The sequence below is a fragment of the Pelodiscus sinensis genome, chromosome 19 (genome assembly GCF_049634645.1).
Source record: "Pelodiscus sinensis isolate JC-2024 chromosome 19, ASM4963464v1, whole genome shotgun sequence".
NCBI classification, from domain to species: domain Eukaryota; kingdom Metazoa; phylum Chordata; order Testudines; family Trionychidae; genus Pelodiscus; species Pelodiscus sinensis.
Window position 1 is genome coordinate 10339899 of NC_134729.1, and position 21985 is coordinate 10361883.

The 21985-nt window shown below is 60.1% G+C and overlaps 1 protein-coding gene across 7 annotated transcripts in view; it reads left to right on the forward strand.

Moving 5' to 3' along the window:
- ADGRL1 (adhesion G protein-coupled receptor L1) overlaps nt 1-19374 on the forward strand; it is a 103842-nt gene extending 84468 nt beyond the window's left edge. For 3 of the 7 annotated variants that reach the window (XM_075902216.1, XM_075902217.1, XM_075902218.1), the window contains 8 exons: nt 5009-5075; nt 5676-5767; nt 5977-6145; nt 7035-7163; nt 7838-7934; nt 8524-8652; nt 9496-9513; nt 10585-19374. In XM_075902216.1, coding sequence (XP_075758331.1) covers nt 5009-5075; nt 5676-5767; nt 5977-6145; nt 7035-7163; nt 7838-7934; nt 8524-8652; nt 9496-9513; nt 10585-11384 — 1501 coding nt within the window. In that variant the 3' untranslated portion in view covers nt 11385-19374. Of the gene's footprint in view, nt 1-5008; nt 5076-5675; nt 5768-5976; nt 6146-7034; nt 7164-7837; nt 7935-8523; nt 8653-9495; nt 9545-10584 lie in introns of all 7 variants that reach the window. The other 4 variants (XM_075902219.1, XM_075902221.1, XM_075902223.1 and 1 more) reach the window with 2 other exon arrangements.
- Nucleotides 19375-21985: the final 2611 nt, after the last annotated feature.

Consider the following 21985-nt stretch of genomic DNA (forward strand, 5'->3'; position numbering starts at 1 on the left):
GGGCTTCATTTGCATAAGCGGGGCGCCGCCATTTTTAAAACCCCGCTCGTTCGAACCCCGTGCAGCGCGGCTACACGGGGCACGAACTAGGTAGTTCGAACTAGGCTTCCTAGTTCGAACTACCGTTACTCCTCATTTCACGAGGAGTAACGGTAGTTTGAACTAGGAAGCCTAGTTCGAACTACCTAGTTCGTGCCCCGTGTAGCCGCGCTGCACGGGGTTCGAACGAGCGGGGTTTTAAAAATGGCGGCGCCCCGCTTATGCAAATGAAGCCCGGGAAATTCAAATCCCGGGCTTCATTTGCAAGTGCGGTATGCCTACATTACCCCGCTAGTTCGAACTAGCGGGGTAGTGTAGACTTACCCTTAGGAAGGAACAATCTATTTCACACATACAGAATGGGAAGCAACTGTCTAGGAAGGAGTACGGCAGAAAGGGATCTAGGGGTTACAGTTGACCACAAGCTAAATATGAGTCAACAGGGTGACGCTGTTGCAAAAAAAGCAAACATGATTCTGGGATGCATTAACAGGAGTATTGTGAGCAAGACACGACTCATTCTTCTGCTCTACTCTACACTGACTAGGCCTCAGTTGGAGTATTGTGTCCAGTTCTGGGCACCACATTTCAGGAAAGATTAGGTCCAGAGAAGAACAACAAAAATGTTCAAAGGTCTAGAAGACATGACCTATGAGGGAAGGCTGAAGGAACTGGACTTGTTTAGTTTGGAAAGGAGAAGACTGCGATAGCAATTTTCAAATATCTAAGAGGGTGTTACAAGGAGAAGGGAGAAAAATTGTTCTCTTTAGCCTCCGAGAATAGGACAAGAAGCAATGGGCTGAAATTGCAGCAAGGGAGATTTAGGTTGGACATTAGGAAAAAGTTCCTAACTGTCAGGGTGGAATAAATTGCCTGGGGGGGTTGTGGAATCCCCATCTCTGGAGCTATTTAAGAGCGAGTTAGACAGACACTTGTCAGGGATGATCTAGACGGTGCTTGGTCCTGCCGTGAGGGCAGGGGACTGGCCTCGGTGACCTCTCGAGGTCCCTTCCAGTCCCAGTGTTCTATGATTCTATAGTGGCTGGTGCTTTGGTACAGCTGGAACCCAACCTTCCCAGGCTGCCGGGTCAGTTCTGGGGGCCTGCTATCCCAACCCTCCCCACGGGTGCAAGCTCCTGTGGAGGAAACTGCCCCCCCAGACTCCGGAGGCTCTAGCGAGCCAGCTGCTTGCCCCACAGGAAGAGGGGGCGGAACCGCAGCACTGGCATCGTCCCCGTCATCACCGGACGAGGCCATCGGGAGTCCCCTCACTCCGTGCCACGAGTTGACATGAAGGTGCACCAGGAGCTCTGGAAAATTGTCATCTCCCTGGGACGCTACACAGAGGAGCTCGAGGAGCCGGCGGACGCCCGTCTGATGCGCTGAGCCCTCGGTGCCTGCCAGGGTGGCTTTGCCCTGGCGGGAAGGGGGTTTAGAAAATCACCCAGCCCCTAACTCCTGAGTGATGGAGGCAGGTCAGCCAGAGCGGGAGGCCGGGTAACCGGGGGCGACAGCAAAGAACAAAGACTCCAAGAGCCTGGATTTGTTCGTGCAGAAGATCGATTCATCCTCCAGCCTGCAGCTGAGGCGGCGAATCACCGAGGCCTCCTTGGCCGCTGCCATTTTAATATGGGGCGGACCGGGGCCAGATTGGAGGATTCACTTCTGATGGTTGCAGGCAGGAGCTCGGGCAGCTCCGCAGTGCGCACAATGGCCTGTGCACTGGGCCTCCTGGCTGCCCCTCTCCGGCCTGTCAGCGGAGGCCCAGCAATCTGGGCAGGACCTTCCCTTCGGCGGCCACGCCGTGTGCGGAGTAAATGGACGCAAAAGTGCCTGGACTGGAGGATTCCTGCGCCACCCTGAAGCCTGGGGTCGTGAGTTCCCAGCCCCGCCTGGGAAAGATTCCAGCCGCTACCCCCTGTGGGTCGAGGGAGCCAACCACGTCGGGAGCCGCCCCCCTAGGCCAGGGTACAAGCGCTGACTAAACCAGCTGCCCAGCCCACCAGCTGGTCTCGACCCGCTCCAAACCAGGAGCTAAAGAATCGCTCTGAGGGTTGCGCCTGAAGGGGACAGGACAGACTTTCCCCCAGATCCGGTCTCCCCTGTCTGGAAGCCTCCTCTCCCTTGTCCTCCCAGCTTGGCCCACCATTACGTCGGGCCACTGGGTCTTGAACATGATATCGCAGGGTCGTGCCTTCCGATTCCTTTCCCCCGTATTCCTGTCCTCGTCAGGGCCCCTTCTCATGGGAGGCTCGGGGCTGCTGTGGCTGGTGGTGGTGGAGGACATTCCACCCATGGGCCGGAACAGGTTCTAGTCCAACCTTTCCTAGACCCGACGGCCGGGGGGGGGTCTGCATTGCAGCCTGGACCCGCGAGACCTTAACAGGCACCTACAGAAGCTCAGATTCTTCATGGCCTCCCTAGTCTCCGTTATTCCCTCCCTGGAAGGATGCATATTTCCACAGGCCGATCTTCCCAGGCCACAAATGCGTCCTTCGTTTTACGGTGGGGCCAGCCTGCTGCCCGGCTGACGTGCACCCAGGGTGTTTACCAAGTGCGCGGCGGTGGTAGCGGCCTCCCTCGGGCGCTGAGCTGTCCAGATCTACCCGTACCTCGGCAGCTCCGAAGCACAAGTCCAGTGCGGCGGTGTGATCCCGCCAGCCATGTGCCGCACCCCAGGACTCCTGCTCAACCACAAAAAGTCCACACGAGTTCCTGGCCTTTGGTCAGAATTTGTCAGAGCGGTTCTCGACTCAGCCCAGGCTAGGGCGTTCCTGCCACTGGACAGATCCATGGAGTGGTCTCCTGGCTAAAATAATTGCCCACCCCTGCACTACACTGACTCTCCTGGCCCAGCGGCACAGGGTTTCCCACTGGGTGTCCGAACACGGCATTTCCTGCAACCTTGGGTTACCTGCTGCATCTCCGGAGCCCAGGTCTGGCGCTCTTCCATCGGGGTGCACCTTGCAGGCAGCTCTGCCTCCCACCAGTCAGGCCAGGGCCAGGGTCAGGACATGGCAGTCAGGTTCCTGGGAGGCCTTGAGATACTTTACCCCCAAGTGCAGGCCCCCGTCCTGCACTGGGCCTGGAACCTGGTCCTGTCCAGGCTAACTGTCTCCTGCTCCCTTTCCCACCGGTCCTGGAAGGTCACTTTCCTGGTGGCTGTGGTGTCGGCAAGACGGGGCTCAGAGATAAAGCCCTGAACCTCAGAAGCTTTTTGTAAAGATAAGAATCCGTTGCAGCCCCGTCCAGCCTCCCTGATGCAGGCGCTCCCTTCCAGCCATGTGAACCGGCATGTTCTTGCCAATGCTCTGTCCTGGCTGCACCCAACAGCTGAGGTGTGGTGCCCACACATGCCAGATGTCCAGAGGGCCTTGGCCTTGGAGCGTAGCAGGCCAGGCCGGAAATCAACCCATCTTCCCAGCACTCCAGCGTGAAGCCCTGTTATGAGCTGGCAAAGGTCCCGCCATGGCTGCTTGTCAGAGCCCCTTTGACGGGAGCACAGGCGTCTTCGGCACCCTCCTGGCACACATCTCGATCTAGGACGCATGTCGAGCTGTGACACGGCCCTCTTCGTCCGCACGTTGCTGTCCCAGCAGGCCGGAGACAGCGCTGGGGCTGGCAGGGCCGTGAATCTCCGACCCACCTCCACGGGAGCTGCTTGGAGTCACCCAGTACGGGATGGACATGAGCTCTCCCTGTTCTTGGGTCTGTCCCACACCTGCCCCGCTGCTGGCGTTTCCAGCAAAAGGGAACTGAGGGTGGGAGGAAGACGAGGCCCCTTCTTAGGTGGGGTACCTAAGGCCCAGGGGCTGGATGCCTCTCCTGGCTTGCTGGATCTGGCTCCCGAGGCTCGGGGCCCCCCCCCAGCACTGGGGAGCCCCCACTGGTGCTCTAGTTCTCCCACCAGTCCCCCTTGGAGCTGGAGCACACGTCTGCTAGTCTGTGCTCCCCTAGGCTCTGGTGTGGGAGGGGATGGGGGAGCGTCTTTTTGCTTCTCAGTCGGGGGCCACGTCAGTGAAGGCTTGGGGGGGGTTCTGCTTCTCACTTGTGTGTGGCCCCCGACTGGTTTTTTGGTGGGTCAGCGGCCCCGAGCCAAAAAAAGGTGTCCTTACACCAGGCCATGCAAGCAGCACTCCACAGGGTGCCCGAGCGAGGTCCTCCACAGAAGCCCCCAGCGCCGGTGCCCGCGGCGAGCACACGCACCGAGCAGGGGATGACGCGAGCGGCACATCTCGAAGACGCCAGTTACTGAACAAGCACCTGTCCTTTCTAGGATCTCAGCGCCCAGGGAGAGCAGCAGCAACACCTCTGCTCACGAACCCCAAGTAACACTCCCTTCGTTTAATGCATCGATTCCATCTCAGTGCTAGCGCAGCTCAAAGCCTTCGCTTTTTATCCCTGGAACTGTGAAGGGAGCTTTATTCAGCTTAGTCCTGACGAGCATTGCCAGCATTGTACCTTCCAATTTCCAGCCCAACGCAGCGGGACACGCATCCCAAGCCCAAACTGACCCCGGTGAACATGAAATGCGTCATTCACCATTTTCTAATATCATAAAACATGTGAAAAGCAAGCGTCTAAAGAGATTCAGGGACAGCCATAGACTTGCTCACAGCGATTCTGGTAGATCGGGCGCATCGTCCGGCTTAGCAAGCCCAGGGGAGTGTCACGGATGCAGTTAGTTGCAAATCAACGTGTTTGAAGGGTTTCCGTCCGGCGAGTCTTCACTGTCCTTTAGAAAACGACTGGAAAAGTAAAAACCCGCACAGCCTCAGCTGGCATTGATACGGCAGAAGTGCCAGGGTGTGGGGGAGTTCCACGGTGGTCCTTGTGCCCGTAGCTGTTGAGTGGGCTTCCCTGCAGTTCCTGGAAGGAGTGAGGGAGATTTGGGTGCCCTGCCACATGGGGACCACCAGGCCAGCTTGTCTATAGCTGACCCTCCTCTCCTCCTGCTCCATTCCTACAGCTGCTGGCTCCGAGTGGACAATTACTTCATCTGGAGCTTCATTGGCCCCGTCTCCTTCATCATCGTGGTGAGTCCGGAGGTGCTATGCGGGGAGCGCAGGGGTACCCATCATCCACAGTGTGACAGGCTGCTCCCCCCGGGAAGGGATCAGGCTTGTTATCCCCACGGCCAAGACAGGGATTAAACCCAGGAGTCCTGATTCCCCCCTCCCACCTCTGTAACCACTAGACATCACTCCCCTCCTAGAGCCAGGGTTTGAACCCACGAGTCCCAGCCTCTCCTGCCAGTTCTGGCCACTGGCTGCTCCTGCAGCAGGGGGCGCTGTCCCCTAAGTCTGACCCCAGCCCCCCAGCTCAGAGCCCTTAGTCCCATTGCCCTGGGTCTGGGCTGTGTCTGGCTTGAGCCCCTCCCCCCAGCCCCGATGGGGAATAAGTGGCCTGCGATGTATCCCGGCTCATGGAAATGGTCTCAGACCGACAGCACAAGAAACCCTCCTGCACCCTCCCAATGCGAGGGGAGGGGCAGAGACAGCCCCTCCCAATGCGAGGCATGGGGGAATTGCACGCGTAGGGGGCAGGAAGCCTCGTACCAGCAGGGGGGAATGTGGGAGGGGGCGGAGGGGCGAGTGGACTGCAGAGCTGGGGTCTCACAGTTCCCCCGCCCCCAGGTCAACCTGCTCTTCCTCATGATCACGCTGCACAAGATGAGCCGCAGCACGGCCGTGCTCAAGCCCGACTCCAGCCGCCTGGACAACATCAAGTGAGTGAGGCCGGCCAGTGGGCGCCGGGCCCATGGGAGGCACCAGGGGCACACTGCCCTGGCCACAGCCCCAGGGTGCCATCTCAGCACTGGGGGAGGAACCCTGTGTAAACAGCCCCCGTGCCCCACCCCAGAGGTGGCTGCATCTCAGCGCCGGGTGAAGTGTGTGGAAGATGTCCTGGGTCACCCTCTGTGTCTCTCCCATGCAGGTCCTGGGCCCTGGGCGCCGTTGCTCTCCTCTTCCTTTTGGGACTCACCTGGGCCTTCGGCCTCCTCTTCATCAACAAGGAGTCCATCGTCATGGCCTATCTCTTCACCACCTTCAACGCCTTCCAGGGCATGTTCATCTTTGTCTTCCACTGTGCCCTGCAGAAGAAGGTCAGGCACAGCCCTCGGAGCTGGGGGGCAGGGCAGGTGTAGCTGGGGGCTGTGGGCTGGGAGTGAGGGGCACTGGCAGAGCTGGGGGGCAGGGCAGGTGTAGCTGGGGGCTGTGGGTTGGGAGTCGGGGGCACTGGCAGAGCTGGGGGGCAGGGCAGGTGTAGCTGGGGGCTGTGGGTTGGGAGTCGGGGGCACTGGCAGAGCTGGGGGGCAGGGCAGGTGTAGCTGGGGGCTGTGGGTTGGGAGTGAGGGGCACTGGCAGAGCTGGGGGGCAGGGCAGGTGTAGCTGGGGGCTGTGGGTTGGGAGTTGGGAGCACTGGCAGAGCTGGGGGGCAGGGCAGGTGTAGCTGGGGGCTGTGGGTTGGGGGGACACTGGCAGCTGGGGGGGCAGGACGGATGTTGCAGGGGGCTGTGGGTTGGGAGGACACTGGCAGCTGGGGGGGCAGGACGGATGTTGCAGGGGGCTGTGGGTTGGGGGGCACTGGCAGCTGGGGGGGCAGGACGGATGTTGCAGGGGGCTGTGGGTTGGGGGGCACTGGCAGCTGGGGGGGCAGGACGGATGTTGCAGGGGGCTGTGGGTTGGGGGGCACTGGCAGCTGTGGGGGCAGGACGGATGTTGCAGGGGGCTGTGGGTTGGGGGGACACTGGCAGCTGGGGGGGCAGGACGGATGTTGCAGGGGGCTGTGGGTTGGGGGGACACTGGCAGCTGGGGGGGCAGGACGGATGTTGCAGGGGGCCGTGGGTTGGGGGGACACTGGCAGCTGGGGGGGCAGGACGGATGTTGCAGGGGGCTGTGGGTTGGGGGGCACTGGCAGAGCTGGGGGGAGCCCCAGGCTGAGGTAGCAGAGGGTCTCCCGGCTCAGTGCACTAACCCAGGTCATGCCCCCAGGTGCACAGGGAGTTCAGTAAATGCCTACGTCACGCGTCCTGCTGCCTGCGCAGCCCCCCGGGGGCCACACTCGGCTCCCTCAAGACTTCAGCCATTCGGAGCAACAACCGCTACTACACGGGCACGCAGGTGTGCAGGGGCGGCTGAGCCCAGGGGACAGAGCCCTCCCTGGGCACGGGTGGGGGGACAGAGCCCTCCCTGGGCACGGGTGGGGGGACAGAGCCCTCCCTGGGCACGGGTGGGGGAACAGAGCCCTCCCTGGATACGGGTGGGGGGACAGAGCCCTCCCTGGATACGGGTGGGGGGACAGAGCCCTCCCTGGATACGGGTGGGGGAACAGAGCCCTCCCTGGATACGGGTGGGGGAACAGAGCCCTCCCTGGGCACGGGTGGGGGGACAGAGCCCTCCCTGGATACGGGTGGGGGGACAGAGCCCTCCCTGGGCACGGGTGGGGGGACAGAGCCCTCCCTGGATACGGGTGGGGGGACAGAGCCCTCCCTGGGCACGGGTGGGGGGACAGAGCCCTCCCTGGATACGGGTGGGGGGACAGAGCCCTCCCTGGGCACGGGTGGGGGGACAGAGCCCTCCGTGGGCACGGGTGGGAGGACAGAGGCCTCCCTGGGCACGGGTGGGAGGACAGAGCCCTCCCTGGGCATAGGGTGGGAGGACAGAGGCCTCCCTGGGGCAGGGGGCGAAGTGGGGGTTGGGGGGAAAGGTGCCACATTCTCTTTGAGACAGCCAGGATGTCAGTGTCTCAGCCCCTCCCCTCTGTCCCCCCTCCACCACACGTGTGTCTCTCACAGAGTCGGATCCGCAGAATGTGGAATGACACCGTCCGGAAACAGACTGAGTCAAGTTTCATGGCAGGGGACATCAACAGCACCCCCACCCTGAACCGAGGTGAGACCCCCCCACCCAGCACCCCCACCCTGAACCAAGGTGAGACCCCCCCACCCAGCACCCCCACCCTGAACCGAGGTGACCCTCCCCACCCAGCACCCCCACCCTGAACCAAGGTGAGACCCCCCCACCCAGCACCCCCACCCTGAACCGAGGTGAGACCCCCCCACCCAGCACCCCCACCCTGAACCAAGGTGAGACCCCCCCACCCAGCACCCCCACCCTGAACCGAGGTGACCCTCCCCACCCAGCACCCCCACCCTGAACCGAGGTGAGACCCCCCCCACCCAGCACCCCCACCCTGAACCGAGGTGAGACCCCCCCACCCAGTACCTCTCTGAACCGAGGTGACCCCCCCACCCTGAACCGAGGTGAGAGCCCCCCGAACTCCCCAGCACCCCCACCCTACTCCTTTCAGCCTCTGGACTCCCTCTCTTGCTGGCATGGGATCCCAGCGCAGCACAGCCGGCCCTGCCCAGCTTGGCGTGCGTGCTGGTGGGGGAGATACACTCCCCATTATCCCTCAGGGTGGGGGGACACGGGGTGCCCTGCAGAGGTGCTGACACACCCACCTCTGCTGCTTCTGCAGGGACCATGGGGAACCACCTGCTGACCAACCCGGTGCTGCAGACACGAGGTGGCACCAGCCCCTACAACACCCTCATTGCCGAGTCCGTGGGCTTCAACCCCTCCTCGCCCCCCGTCTTCAACTCCCCAGGTAAGACCTCCCCATCACTCCTCGTCCTCCCCCAGGGTGAGAGCACACCCCACTGTCCCTAACGGCCCCCAGTCTGGGGACACCGCTGGAGGGAACCCATCCTCTGGGATTCCATTTTCCTTCCTGAGGGATGTCCAGTATTTTGGGGGAGCCCTGTAGGGGGTGTGGTGGGGTCCCCTTAAATCTTCTGCCAAAGAAGGGGGTTCTTGAGTCTTGCATCTTTTCAGTAGGGGGCGCTGTAGGGAGCGGGATGGTTACGCTGGCTGTGGGGTGAGCTCCAGGCTGCTCCAGCCCGAGCGTCTCCCAGCAGGGGGCGCTGTGGGGAGCGGGATGGTTGCACTGGCTGTGGGGTGAGCTCCAGGCAGCTCCAGCCCTAGCGTCTCCCAGCAGAGGGTGCTGTGGAGAGTGAGATAAGAGCACTGGCTGTGGGGTGCGCCCCAGGCCACTCCAGCCCCAGCGTCTCCCAGGAGGGGGCGCTGTAGGGATCGGGATAGGATAACTGGCTGTGGGGTGAGCTCCAGGCAGCTCCAGCCCCAGCATATCCCAGCAGGGGGCGCTGTGGGGAGCAGGATGGTTATGCTGGCTGTGGGGTGAGCTCCAGGCTGCTCCAGCCCCAGCGTCTCCCAGGAGGGGGCGCTGTAGGGATTGGGATAGGAGGACTGGCTGTGGGGTGAGCTCCAGGCTGCTCCAGCCCCAGAGCCTCCCAGCAGGAGGCGTCGTAGGGAAGCACAGAGAAGTCCATGGGGAGAGGGTCAGAGTTCACTTTGGGGGTGCTGCCCCCTGCCTGCCCTATAACCTTCTCTCTCTTGTCTCCCCCTCTCCACGTGCTGGCGCCACCTTCAGGGAGCTTCCGAGAGTCCAGTACGTCCCTCCTTTCCAGTTCCATTTCGCAGTAATGTTTCCTTCATTGCTAGTTTGACTGGCAGGCTGGGGGTGGGGTGCAGCCAGGACACGATGGTGCCGGCAGCCAGGAGCTGGCATGGAGACTGGCCTGTCCAGCAGGGGGCACTGTCGGGAGCAGGGCGGGGCGCTGGCTGTGGAGGGAGCTCCCAGCTACTCCAGTCCCTGCCTCTCCCAGCAGGGGGCGCTGTGGCCAGTTCTAGACTGGAGAGCAACTCTTGCATTCACTGCCTTGGGCAACAGAGGGTGATAGAAGCTGAGCAATTGTCACTGGGACCGTGTCTTAGTGGCCTGTGGGACAGCATCTGTATTGCCCTCCTGCTGCGCTCAATTGCACCCATGTGCCCCTTAGTCCAATATCACCCTCCTGATGAGCCAGAGGGACCCTGGTCCCTATAGTCCCATACTGCTCTCCTGCTGCTCCATTTAGTCCTCTGGTCCCTGTAATCCTGTATTGTCCTCTTGTGGAGCCATATGGACCCCTGGTCCCTGTAGTCCCATATCGCCCTTCTGCGGAGCCACACAGACCTCTGGTCGCTATAGTCCTTATCACCCTCCTGCTGGCGCCCTCCTCCTGTAATGCCCATCTGCTGAGCCAGATCAGACCCCATGGTTTCATATCACCCTCCTGCTGGGCCATTTTGGTCTGTACAGTCCCGTATCTGACCAGCTGTCAGAACCTGATGTTTCAGAGCAAGGCGCCCTGTCCCCCATGATGCTCTAGGAGCAGGGAGGGGGGCTCCCCAGCTCGGGAGGTGCCCCCCCCAGATCCCACCGTTTTGAGGCTGGAGCAGGGGGCGAGAGGGGCGTTCTCTCAGATGCTCACTGGGCTGGTTACAGCTGGAGAGTGGCCGTTATGTGGGTTGCACAGAGGCCCGCTGCTTCCCAGGAGGTGGGGCTAATGAGGGCAGCCAGAGTGAGCAGCTGGTGGAACCCCCTAAGTGACATATCAGTGATTGGCAGTTGCCCAAACCCCACCTCCTTCCTCCCCCACTAACTCCGCCTCTCTCTCTCCCCCACCCACCCCGGCAGAGCACCCCCTGAACAACAGCCGGGACGCCTGCGGCATGGACACCCTGCCCCTCAACGGCAACTTCAACAACAGCTACTCCCTCCGCAGTGGTGACTTCCCGGCCGAGGGCGCCAAGATGGCCGACTGCCGGCGCAACCTCAGCGACGCGGCCGCCTTCGAGAAGATGATCATCTCGGAGCTGGTGCACAACAACCTGCGTGGGGGCACCGTGGCCGGCGGCACGGTCAAGGGGGCCCACGTGGGGCCGGTGCCCCCTGCGGTGGGGCTGGGCCCGGCCGAGACCAGCAACCCCTCGGGGCCGCCCGCCCCCTCCGGTGGCAGCGGGGGCGGGGAGGAGGAGGCAGCGGCGCCCGAGGCCCCGGCCCTGAGCCACGAGGAGAACCTGGAGATCGAACTCATGTACAAGGCCCTGGAGGAGCCGCTGCTGCTGCAACGGGCTCAGTCCATCCTCTACCAGAGCGACCTCGAGGAGTCGGAGAGCTGCACGGCCGATCTGACCGAGGGCGGAGACGGCCAGGCCCCTTCCCCCAACAGGGACTCCTTGTACACCAGTATGACCAACCTGAGAGACTCCCCTTACCCGGACAGCAGCCCCGAGGCGGTTGGGGAAATCCTCCCTCACGCCCAAGCCATCAATGAAATCTACTACACCAACCGGCCCGCCTTGGTGCCCCGCAGCCAGCTCCAAGCCTACTACCAGGTCCGGAGACCTAGCACTGACGGCTACTTGGTTCAAGCCGGCTTAGAGGGCCCAGTGCCAGAGGGAGACGGTCAAATGCAGCTGGTCACCAGCCTCTGAAGGCTAGGAGCGGACTGAGGAGCCGCCCCGAGCTGCCGCCTCTCCCCCCACCTCATCCCACCTTCGCCAAAAGGAGCCCCTCCCCTCGGGCCATGGCCTGGAGTTTTTAATTTTTGCCCTGGGATGCTGAGAGAGAGAAGGGTGGGGAGCTGGAGAAGGACACAGGACGGGAAAGAGGAGATGTGCCGGAAAGAGCCGGTGTTAATCCCCTCCGGGAAGCGTGGCCGTGTCGGTTCTCTTCCTCCTGCCCACCTGGTGGAGACGGGAGGAGGAAAATGGGGCGTTCCTGCTTTTGTTTTGGAAGTAAAGAGGGAGGAGGGGTGGGAAGGAAGGAATGAAAAACACACTGGCCGGACGACAGGATCTCGCTTTTTTTAGCGTTTTAAGGTCATGCCTCTTCAGTTTGGGTTTGGTTTTTTTATGTTTGTTTTGTGGGGACAAAAGATCACAAAGAAGCAGAGCAGGGAAACCAACTTTCTTTGGAACGTGTGTTAAAAACAGATCAGAACCGTGGAGAAAGGGCCGACTGGGCCTGTCTCAGAGGCCGAGAACGCCCCCAGATACACACACCGGCACCCACGTCTAGGCCATCCCAGCTCCCCCACGTGCACCTTGGCAATGGCAAACAGGGATCCGATTGGTCAGGAGAGAGAAGGGCAGGTGGAGCATCTTCTAATGGCCTCCACTTTCTTCTATACGAACTTTGCCAAAAAAAATATATATGTATAGATATATAGAGAGCTATAAAGAGAGAGCTATATCTAGAGAGAGAGGTGGGGGTGGGGTTTTTTTGGGTCTGGATAGAGATTATGTTGAATCCGGTGCTGACCTTCCAGTATTTGTCAGCCAGGGGGAAACTGAGGCATGGTGGGGAAGGGACTCTTAAAGTCATTCATCGACAGGGATTTGAGTTCCGTTCTTTTTTATGCCAAACCATCAGCAAAGTCTGCAGGAGACATGGGGAGAGGCACTTTTTTTTTTCTTTCAAAAGCCTTCTCAGCCTCAGAGGAGGAGGAAGTGGCATTGAGGTGGCCGTCCTTGCTTTGGGTTTTTGTTTTCCTTTGCTGGGGGCCTTCCCCCGTCTTCCCGGCGCAGAAATCAAACAAAGCCCTGCTCTGGGAGCTGGTGGAGGAAGCCGGGAGCAGAGGGGGTGTTTCCCGGGCTGTCGGTGTAATTGTTGAATCCACGGTCCCCACTTTCTGCTGCCACTTCTGTCAAGATGCACGTACCATTTTCCTACGGCTCGGAGGGAAGTTTGGAAACTCCTGCAGCTCTTCCCCGTCTGTGGTTTCCTGCTCTGCTTTTATTTCCTCCTCTGAAGACATGCAGAAGTCAGGTGCCTCATCGGAGCAGCTGTCTGAACCCATTTGGGTCAAGATGCGAGGGGGGGAGAATTTGGGGGGACTCTTTGACACTTGAACCGTTTCCCCCCAAAAATAAGCTGGATCATCTTTGAGCAAAAGAACAACAGAAACCCAAATGGCACTTTTTTTTGTCTTTCTTTCAAAGGACAAAACAACAAAAAACAAAAATTTCTCCCTTTTCAAGCACAACTCTGAATTCTCTCACCCTCTTCTTCCCGAGAGAGACCATGGGAGCCAATATCACATGAAGACATCATTTCGCTGGGGGGGTGGGGCTTAGGGTGGGCTGGTTAATTCGAGGGAGGCGGGCAGGGATAGAGATTGAAATGCTGTAAATATGAAATTTCAAGCAAACAAAAAAGGGGAATTGAATAATCCCTTGAAAAATGAAATGGGGATTTAAAACAAAATACAACCAATCAACCACAGTCCCAGGGAACAGCTTGTGTCCTGGATTTAAAATATATATCTATATCTCTGTAGACATATAGATATATACTGAGCTCTGCTCCAGCCCCATTGACTGTTCGGGGGGCAGGTGAAGGGAACAAGGAGACCCCCTCCACTTTTGATGAAGACAAGGGAAGGGATCACAAAAACTAAGAGCAGATTTTTACAATCAAAACAAAAAAAGAAAAAAATAACTTTTTGGCACAATTTTTATGTAATATATACATATAATGCGTCATTTCTGTGACTTTCTCAACATTCCCTTTTCCTGCTGGATAGGGTACTTTTTTCATACATCTTGACATGAATCGGTCATTTTCTCACTCACTGCCACTGTGGAATTGTGGGTAAAAAATTACTGTAAGACCCAAAGATGCTGTAACTGTAGGTTAGGAAAATTGTTTGAGGTTTATTTTGCTTTTTTCTGTCTGGGGCTGTTGGGTGTCAGGGGTTTTTAAGTCGATGGTTATTTCCTTGCATCCCTCTTGGCTGGAAGGCATTTGACGGGGTTGAGTTGGAGGGGCAGGTGGGCATGTGGTTTGGATTCATGGAGCAGAGAAGGGTTTTGCTTTCTGGTTCCTTTTCTCCCGGCCTAGGTGTGAGAGATCATGGACGCTTTAGGAGTGTCCTGGGCTTCATCAGCTTGGATTTAGAAACTTAGAAATTAGATTGAAGCGTGGAGACATCAGGGGCAGGATCCCTTGCTGGCACGGTTAGATGTTCCTCCATTGGTGTCCATGTAGCTGTGCTTACTGATACCCTGCTGGGCACGTAGCTAAGGAGCTTGGGGCAATGAGGAAATTCAAGCTTCTACTCATAGTGACCAGTAACTGCCTGCATTGCACAGTAGGGAGGAGGTGAAAAGTGGGTGATTTTACAGTGTTGCCCTGGCCAGACACTAGGCCAGCACAGGGCTGGATAGGCCCTGAAAGACTCTTTCCATCTCTAGTCTTCAGTGGGGGTAGATGGACCGTCCAGCAATGTCATTGCCCTTCCCCCATGCAGAGCACCCACCCCTTGACCCCCAGAGCCATTGCTGAGATCTGAGTGCCCGTGACATTCAGGGGGTTCGGGAAACTGGGACACCAGGGGCTGCTTCAGTGGCTCCACTGGAGCTGTAGGCCAAGTCACGAACCCCTCCCCCCTCCCCCAAATACTGCAACTTGCCCTAGAGTCCATGGAGCTGCCTGAGATATTTGAGTGTTTTATTCAGCAACCGATTACTGAGCCGGCTCATGCCCCAGCCCCCGCTGCTTCCTTTTGTTCCATGCCCAGCCGGAGCCCTGGGCTCAGCAGAGCGGGAGCCGAGGGGCTGGAATAGGGGCACTTCTGCACAGTGCCTCTGCACTCCTGGGACGACACCACACAGCTTCTCCTGCCCACCTGGGCCTTGGCCTGAGGCCAGCTCCGGCTTCCATTGCACTGAGAAGAGTTATCCCCCAATGGGAACTGCCCCATCAATTTCTCCCCCCTCCCCGTCCCCTGCAGCTGGGAGCCGGCCTGGACTCTAGTTCCAACCCCAGGCCTATGCTACCTCCCCTGTACAGCTCCGGGACATTCCTGCCTTCCCCTGGGATCACGCATCTGCCCTTCCCTCTCACGCGTGCAGTGAGGCCAGGAGCTGGGCCGGGCTCAGCCCTGGTGGCCGGTGGGTTTTCCAGGTGCCAGGGGCTGTTGAAGCAGCAGGTTGTTTTCCCGGGGGCATCGGCTGGCGGCCGTGTCGCTGCTGAGCTTGGCTCCGTGGGATGCTGCTCTCTTGGGTTCAGTGGCTGGATCCGTTCGGGGGGAGGGGTGAACTCTGCACTGCCGGTTTGGGGGGTTGGAAATTCCTCGGCTTAAACCCCCGCCCCACAACCAGGCAAACCGAACAGCCTTATTCCCTCCCGGCTGCACCTCCCGGTTCCTCCTCCAAGGAGCAGCCCTCGGCAAGCCTCGCCCGCCCCAAAACCAAAGACAGACCCATCGGAGCGAGGGCCTGGCGGGCCCGGGAGCTGCCAATGGGCCTCGGGTTGGCAGGTTATCGCGAGGGTGAGAGGAGCACAGCCCAGTGCTGGGTGCCTTGGAACTGAGCTCCCTTAGCAGTGGCTGAATTACTGCATGACCCCAGCTTTGATCGCCCCAGTGCACACTGCTGCCCTCCAGGAGGGGCACACGCCGGGCTAGCGGCCAGGGGCTCAGAGCTGCTCTGGCCAAAGGGCTTCCCTGCCACAGAGCTGAAAGCTATTTGTGGGCAGGAGCCCAGACAGGGCAGTGATGGGCCCCTAACGTGCCCTCTCCAGAGAGCCCAGGCCCAGAGTCACTGTTCTCTGTCTCCATGCAGGATGTTCCAAGGGGTGCAGTCATGTGTTGGTGCAGGGGGAAGGTCCCAGGACTGGGGAATCACAGAGGGTGCAGTCGTGTGTCCATGCGAGGGGACAAGACTGGGGTATCGAAGGGGGTGCAGTCGTGTGTCCGTGCGAGGGGACAGGACTGGGGAATCACAGAGGGTGCAGTCGTGTGTCCATGCGAGGGGACAGGACTGGGGAATCACAGAGGGTGCAGTCGTGTGTCCATGCGAGGGGACAGGACTGGAGTATCGAAGGGGGTGCAGTCGTGTGTCCGTGCGAGGGGACAGGACTGGAGTAACGAAGGGGGTGCAGTCGTGTGTCCGTGCGAGGGGACAGGACTGGGGAATCACAGAGGGTGCAGTCGTGTGTCCATGCGAGGGGACAGGACTGGAGTATCGAAGGGGGTGCAGTCGTGTGTCCGTGCGAGGGGACAGGACTGGGGAATCGTAGGGGGTGCAGTCGTGTGTCCATGCAAGGGGACAGGACTGGGGTATCGAAGGGGGTGCAGTCGTGTGTCCGTGCGAGGGGACAAGACAAGACTGGTTATTGCAAGGGATGACGTTGTGTGTCTATGGCAGGGAGGGGGTGTCTGAGGGCTGGTGTGTTGCAGGGGTCACAGTTGAGTGTTGGTACAGGGAGGCCCAGGGCTGGGGTGCTGCAGGGGGCTTGTGTCAGTGCGGGGAAGGAGGTTCCCAGGGTTGGTGTGTCGCGGGGGTTCAGTCCTGTCTCCGCGAGAAGGCTCCCAGCGGCTGGGTATCACTGGGGAATAGTCCTGTCTCCGTGCGGGGAGGGGTAGGATGCCAGGGGTGCCGTTGTATTTTCTGTGAGGATGACTAACATGCCTTCCTATCCAGCCCTGGAAGCAACTCAGTACCTCCCCTCCCCCCTTCTTTAGGTTTTTCTGATGCCTGGGGGACCCTTGGCTGCTCGTGGGGGGTGGCCCCAGCTCCCCATCCCTGGGTGGGGCTGTACCTGGGGGCCTCTTTCAGTAGGGCTCCTGCAATTCCCCAGCTCAGTGCATGTCACCACATCGCCCCCTAGTGGCGGGCAGGGACTTTAACAGCTCCCTGCTGACCCTCAGTGGCATTTATCCGCCATGGGGCCTGGGGGAGCAGGCGCTCTGGGGTGACGTCTCTGGCCGAAGTCCCAGTGATGCCAGCAGCATGGGCTGGGCTGGGGCCCATTATCTGCCCCCCTCCACACACACACACACTGAGGAGCCAGCTCTGAAGGGGGCCGGGAGGGGGGTGGGGGGTCTATGGCCAGGGACAGGCCTTGCCTGGGCTCTGGTGGTTTGAATCTTGCTGTCTCTCTTTGCACACGGCTCTTCTCCTTTGTGTGGGGGGGGGGGCATTTAGCCCTTCCCAGGGAGATGGGGGCAGCGTACGAGAGGTGGATCTTTGGGGGTGACCTCCCTTCAGCAGCCTCCTCACCTCTCCCCGTAGGCCCCACACCCGCCAGCCTTAGAATTCATGGGTGGTAGCTCCTGCCGGACACTCACTGTGCGGGGGAATCTCTCGGCCCAGTTCAAGGGGTGTCCGCGGCCTTTTGAGCTCCCTCTCCTGCTGGTCCCAGGCGCGGGGAGCTCTCCCCCCCCCAAAACTTGGGGATTCAGCAAACTCCCAGCTCCAGCCCCCTTAATGCAGGGGCAGGATCCCTCCCTCCTCTCCTCTCCGTCCATCCTGTCCCCTCCACCCGTGCTCCAAACCCCCTCCCCAGCCCTCTGCTGCAGTTGAACCCAGAGAGCCACAGAACCACCCCAGGCTCATGTAGCACATTTTGGGCAGAGAAGCGGGGGGGAGGGGGCTCTGCAGACCTCCCCAGCACCGAATGAGCTTCCCAGAGCCATCCCCTCAAATACCTCTATTTATTTGGAAGGCAGAGCTTCAAACTCTCCAATCAGCTTCCAGCTCCACCCACCAATGAGAAGTCTGGGGCTCCTCCTTCCGGTGAAAGATCTCCTCTGTGATTGGCTAACTGCTAGCCAATGGCTAAGAAGATGTGCTTATTTGGTGATTCAGTTTCCCATGGGGTCATGGGCCAAGCTGGGATGGGGCAGCTGGAGCCCCACAGAATCCACAGCCCCACCAGCCATAGCACGGATTAGAACCCACCACCTGCTGAGCCCAAAGCCACCTGTGCAAATTCTACATCCCCAGTAGGGGGCAGTGGTGCAGGCACCACTGCATTGCAGCAGGGTTGAGAGAGATGCCATTGCCTCTGGGCAAGGCTTCTCCAAACCTCCCCCCACCAGGAGATGGCATGCAGGAGTGGGAGGGGTATTTAGTTGCACCACATGGCCAGGCACCCATGGGGGCCAATCTGGGGCCCTTCTGGTACCCCCGCCCCACCTTGAACTGAGGGTACAGCGCTCCCAGCTGGGAGCTAGTAAAAGGTTGCCCTCATGAGCACATGATCCCTGTGCCAAGTTCAGTGGGTTTAGCTCCCCCCTTTCCCGTCACACCCCTCTTTGGCCCAACCCCCATCATGTTACCCCTTCTCATGGGCTGCGGTTAGCTGGAGAGGAAGCGGCATCCCCGCTAGCTGCCCAGTAGGTGCCTGCAGCATAGCGCTGCTAGCTTGGCAACTGCCGGTATGTCTACACTACAGAGTTTTGTCGGAAAAACCTGAGTTACGTTCACACTGCAAGCACATTCTTCCAAAAGTAAATCGAAAGAACAGAGGGGTTTTTCCGGCGTTGGTAATCCTCTTCCTACGAGGAAGAAGCCTTTTTCCGAAAGAGCTCTTTCAGAAACAGCTGTGTGTGGATGGGGAAGAGGGAGTTCTTTCAGAAGAAGAGGAAGAGGAAAAAGCACAGGTGCCCTGGTGGCCACTCCGTCCATAGTCATCATAGCTTACATGCGAGAAAGCGTCCATTGAGTGTGGACACGATCTTTTGAAAAGATTGCTTTTTTTTTGTGCTTTCTCTCTTTTGGAAGAAGTTTTTTCTGAAGCTCTCTTCTGCAAAAAGGTTCTTCCGAAAGAAGCCTGCAGTCTAGACATAGCCTGGGTCTTGGGATTGGCCGTCCATGGCAGCCACAGAGGGGGAGGGACCTGTCCAGCGGATAGGGTGCCTGCAGCACCACTTGGTGGTGAGTAGGGCCACGCAAATACCAAATAATGAGCATCAAATCTACGGCAGCCCAACTGAGATCGGGGCCCCCGTTGTGCCAGGCACCACGCAAACCTTCAACAGGACCCACACACACACCTCAAGGACCTGACTCGCTAAACAGCCAAGCAGCGGGGAAGGGAAACTGAGGCACAGAGCAGGGTGGTGACTTGCCCAAGGTGACCCAGTAGGGCAAAGCTGGCAAGAGCACCTAGCCCAGTGCCTCCTCCAATTGCCCAGCCCCGGTTCCCATTGCCACCCTGCCTGGAGCCACAGCGCTTCCTGGCTGGCTGGAAACACCAGACGAGTCCCTGTGCCTTTAGACGTGACCTCGCCCCGCCCCCCGCGTCACCCCAAAACATGGGCCAGTGAGATCCTCAGGGCTGCACACTAAGGGCAAGTACTTCCCCTGGGGAACTCGGTTTCCTTGGTGCGCTAGGGCCTGTGCCGAATGCCTGTCTGCGCTTTCTCGTTCCTTCTTCCCTTTGTTTCTTCCCTGCTCTCTTCGTCTCTCCCTTGGAATTCCGTTGCTCCGTCCTTCCTCTATTCAATATGCCAAACCAATTTTGGGTCGAGTGCATTAAACAGAACAAAAGACAACAAAAGAATTATAACAATAATGATGATGCAGATCATTTAAAAAAAAAAAGAACAAAAAAATACAAAAAAATGGCAACTATTGTTGAGTTACAATCGCGAAATTCAAACAATAAAGGAAACGAGTTCTTGGAACCAAGGGGCTGAGAGCCGGGTGGTTTTGTTCCCGTGGGCGCGGTGGGTGGGCCGGGGAGGGGGGTTGAACGGTGCTGGGGGCAGGGCAAGGAATGCCTGAGGGTGTGGATGGTGCTGGGCAGTGGAGGGGGGAAGGCCGGGGGGGATAGTTGAGGGGGGTAGGGTGATTCCAGGGGGCTATGGGGTGTGTGATTGGCTATTGAGGTCTATTCCTCCCCTACCCCTTTGTTCGTTAGCCCCTTCTGGGTCAGCCCATCATTTGGGGAACCCCCCAGTGGTGGCCCCAGGAAGCTCCCAAGCCAGAGAGCAGCTCAGGATGGCTCATGGCCCACCATCCCCAAGACAGAATCTGCCTTTATGGCCACCACTGGGGAGAGCTGGCTATTGCCCCCACCATGGGGCGCTGTGCACCAACACCCCTCAGTCTCCTCCAGCCTATCTGGGGGGGGAGGGGTGGCTCCAGGCACAGGCGGGCCCCAAATGTGGCCCTGAGGGGTCAGCGCCTGGCGTCACCTCAGCCTGGTTCCGGTTGCCAGAGGCCCTTTGGGAGCTGGCAGCCCCTCAGGACCCCCCCCCCCCCCGGCGAATTCCTGGCACCCCTTCTCCAAGACCCAGGCAGACCCGGTGCCCTCTACGCAGACCATGGGGCTGCTGAGAGTCACAAGCCACAAACTCCTTTCCCACCAGTGTGATGCCCCGGCCCTCCCCCAGCCCTGGGGCTGTATCAGAACCAGCGCCCCCTAGAGGGGCAGGGCCTTGTGTCCCATCCCCAGCCCTGAGCCGGGCTGAGATTAGATGGGGGCGGGGGAGGCTGGGGGTCAGGACTCCTGGGTTCTATCTCCTGCTCCCTGGCCCCAGGGTCAGGTCTGGCTGGGAACCGGAGACTCCCAAGGAACTGGAGGCCGGGAGGAGGAGGCTGGGTGGGAAAGGCCGTTATCAGCTTCAGTGTCCTCATCCGCCTTCCTCCTGCCTGCCAGGAGATGGCAGCAAACCTGGGTGAGCCCGCCTGAGGGAGGATGGCTGGACCAGACACCCCCACCCTGGGCATTGCTCCGGTCTCAGCTGGCAGGAGCCAGGAGATATCGGGTGGGGAACTGCCTGGCCTGGCAGGATGAGTGGGGAGAGGATGGCAGGTCTGTGTCCATCTGTCCTGCCTCCTAGATCCCAGACATGGGCCGAGCTGAGGTGCCCCCCGGGTCTTGGGGGGCATGTGGAATTGGGGAAGGTCTAGTCCCACTGTAACCACTAGACCTCCCTCCTCCAGCCTCACTGCTTTAACCACTAGATCCCTCTCCCCTCCCACAGCCAGAGACGGAGCCTGGGAGCCCTGATCCTTGCTGCTTCTGTGTCAGGCCCTGGCAGCTTTAGCGAAGCCAGGGACTCAGGCCACGACGCTGACCAGGCCATCATGACGGCTGCCATGCTCTAAGGTCCCAGACCCATTCAGAGCATGGCCTAGGAGGGGCTCAGGAGCTTTGGCCTCAGTTCCCGGCTCTGCCACCAACTTCCCTGAGTGACCTTGGCTCAGTCCCTCTGCATTGCAGGTTCCCTTTGTCTGGTTTGATGGGAGTTCTTTGGGCAAGAACCGACCCTCACTGTGTGTCTGAGCAGCGCCTGGCTCAACGGGGCCCTAATGTCAGCCTGGGTGTGGGCAGCACCTGGCACAACAGGGCCCTGATCTCAGCCAGGCCCCGGGCAGCGCCTGGCATGACAGGGCCCTGATCCCAGCGGGCTCTGGGCAGCGCCTGGCATGACAGGGCCCTGATCCCAGCGGGCTCTGGGCAGTGCCTGGCACGACAGGGCCCTGATCCCAGCAGGCTCTGGGCAGCGCCTGGCACGACAGGGCCCTGATCCCAGCGGGCTCTGGGCAGCGCCTGGCACGACAGGGCCCTGATCCCAACGGGCTCTGGGCAGCGCCTGGCACGACAGGGCCCTGATCCCAGCAGGCTCTGGGCAGCGCCTGGCACGACAGGGCCCTGATCCCAGCGGACTCTGGGCAGCGCCTGGCACGACAGGGCCCTGATCCCAACGGGCTCTGGGCAGCGCCTGGCACGACAGGGCCCTGATCCCAGCGGACTCTGGGCAGCGCCTGGCACGACAGGGCCCTGATCCCAGCGGGCTCTGGGCAGCACCTGGCATGACAGGGCCCTGATCCCAGTGGGCTCTGGGCAGCGCCTGGCACGACGGCGCCCTGATCTCAGTTCTCATTTGCCCCCCGTCTGGGGAGACACTGCTGGGCTCTGGCTTTACATGATCAATTGTACCTTGTAGCCATGTGCTGCAAGCCGGGCAGCTGGGCTGGGACCCGTCTAACCCCCCTTGCAGTCTCCAGCTGGCGGGGTTATTTGTTTTCCTCACTTCCACACTGCTCTGTGTTGCCACTTCCTGGCTGTGACGGGGTGGCTGCATCTCCACGCCGGGCGTGGGATCCCTGCATACACAGCCCCCGGCGTGGCGCCCCGCCCCGCCCCAGAGGCAGCTGCACCCCAGTGAGCTGAGAACTCGGGCCCCTGCAAAGAGCCAGAAGGGCTCCCCAGGTGCCGCGCCGGCAAGTTCACAATGTTCCGGCGAAGCGCTAACCCCATGGGAGCAGCAGCAGCAGCTGCAGCCCCGCTG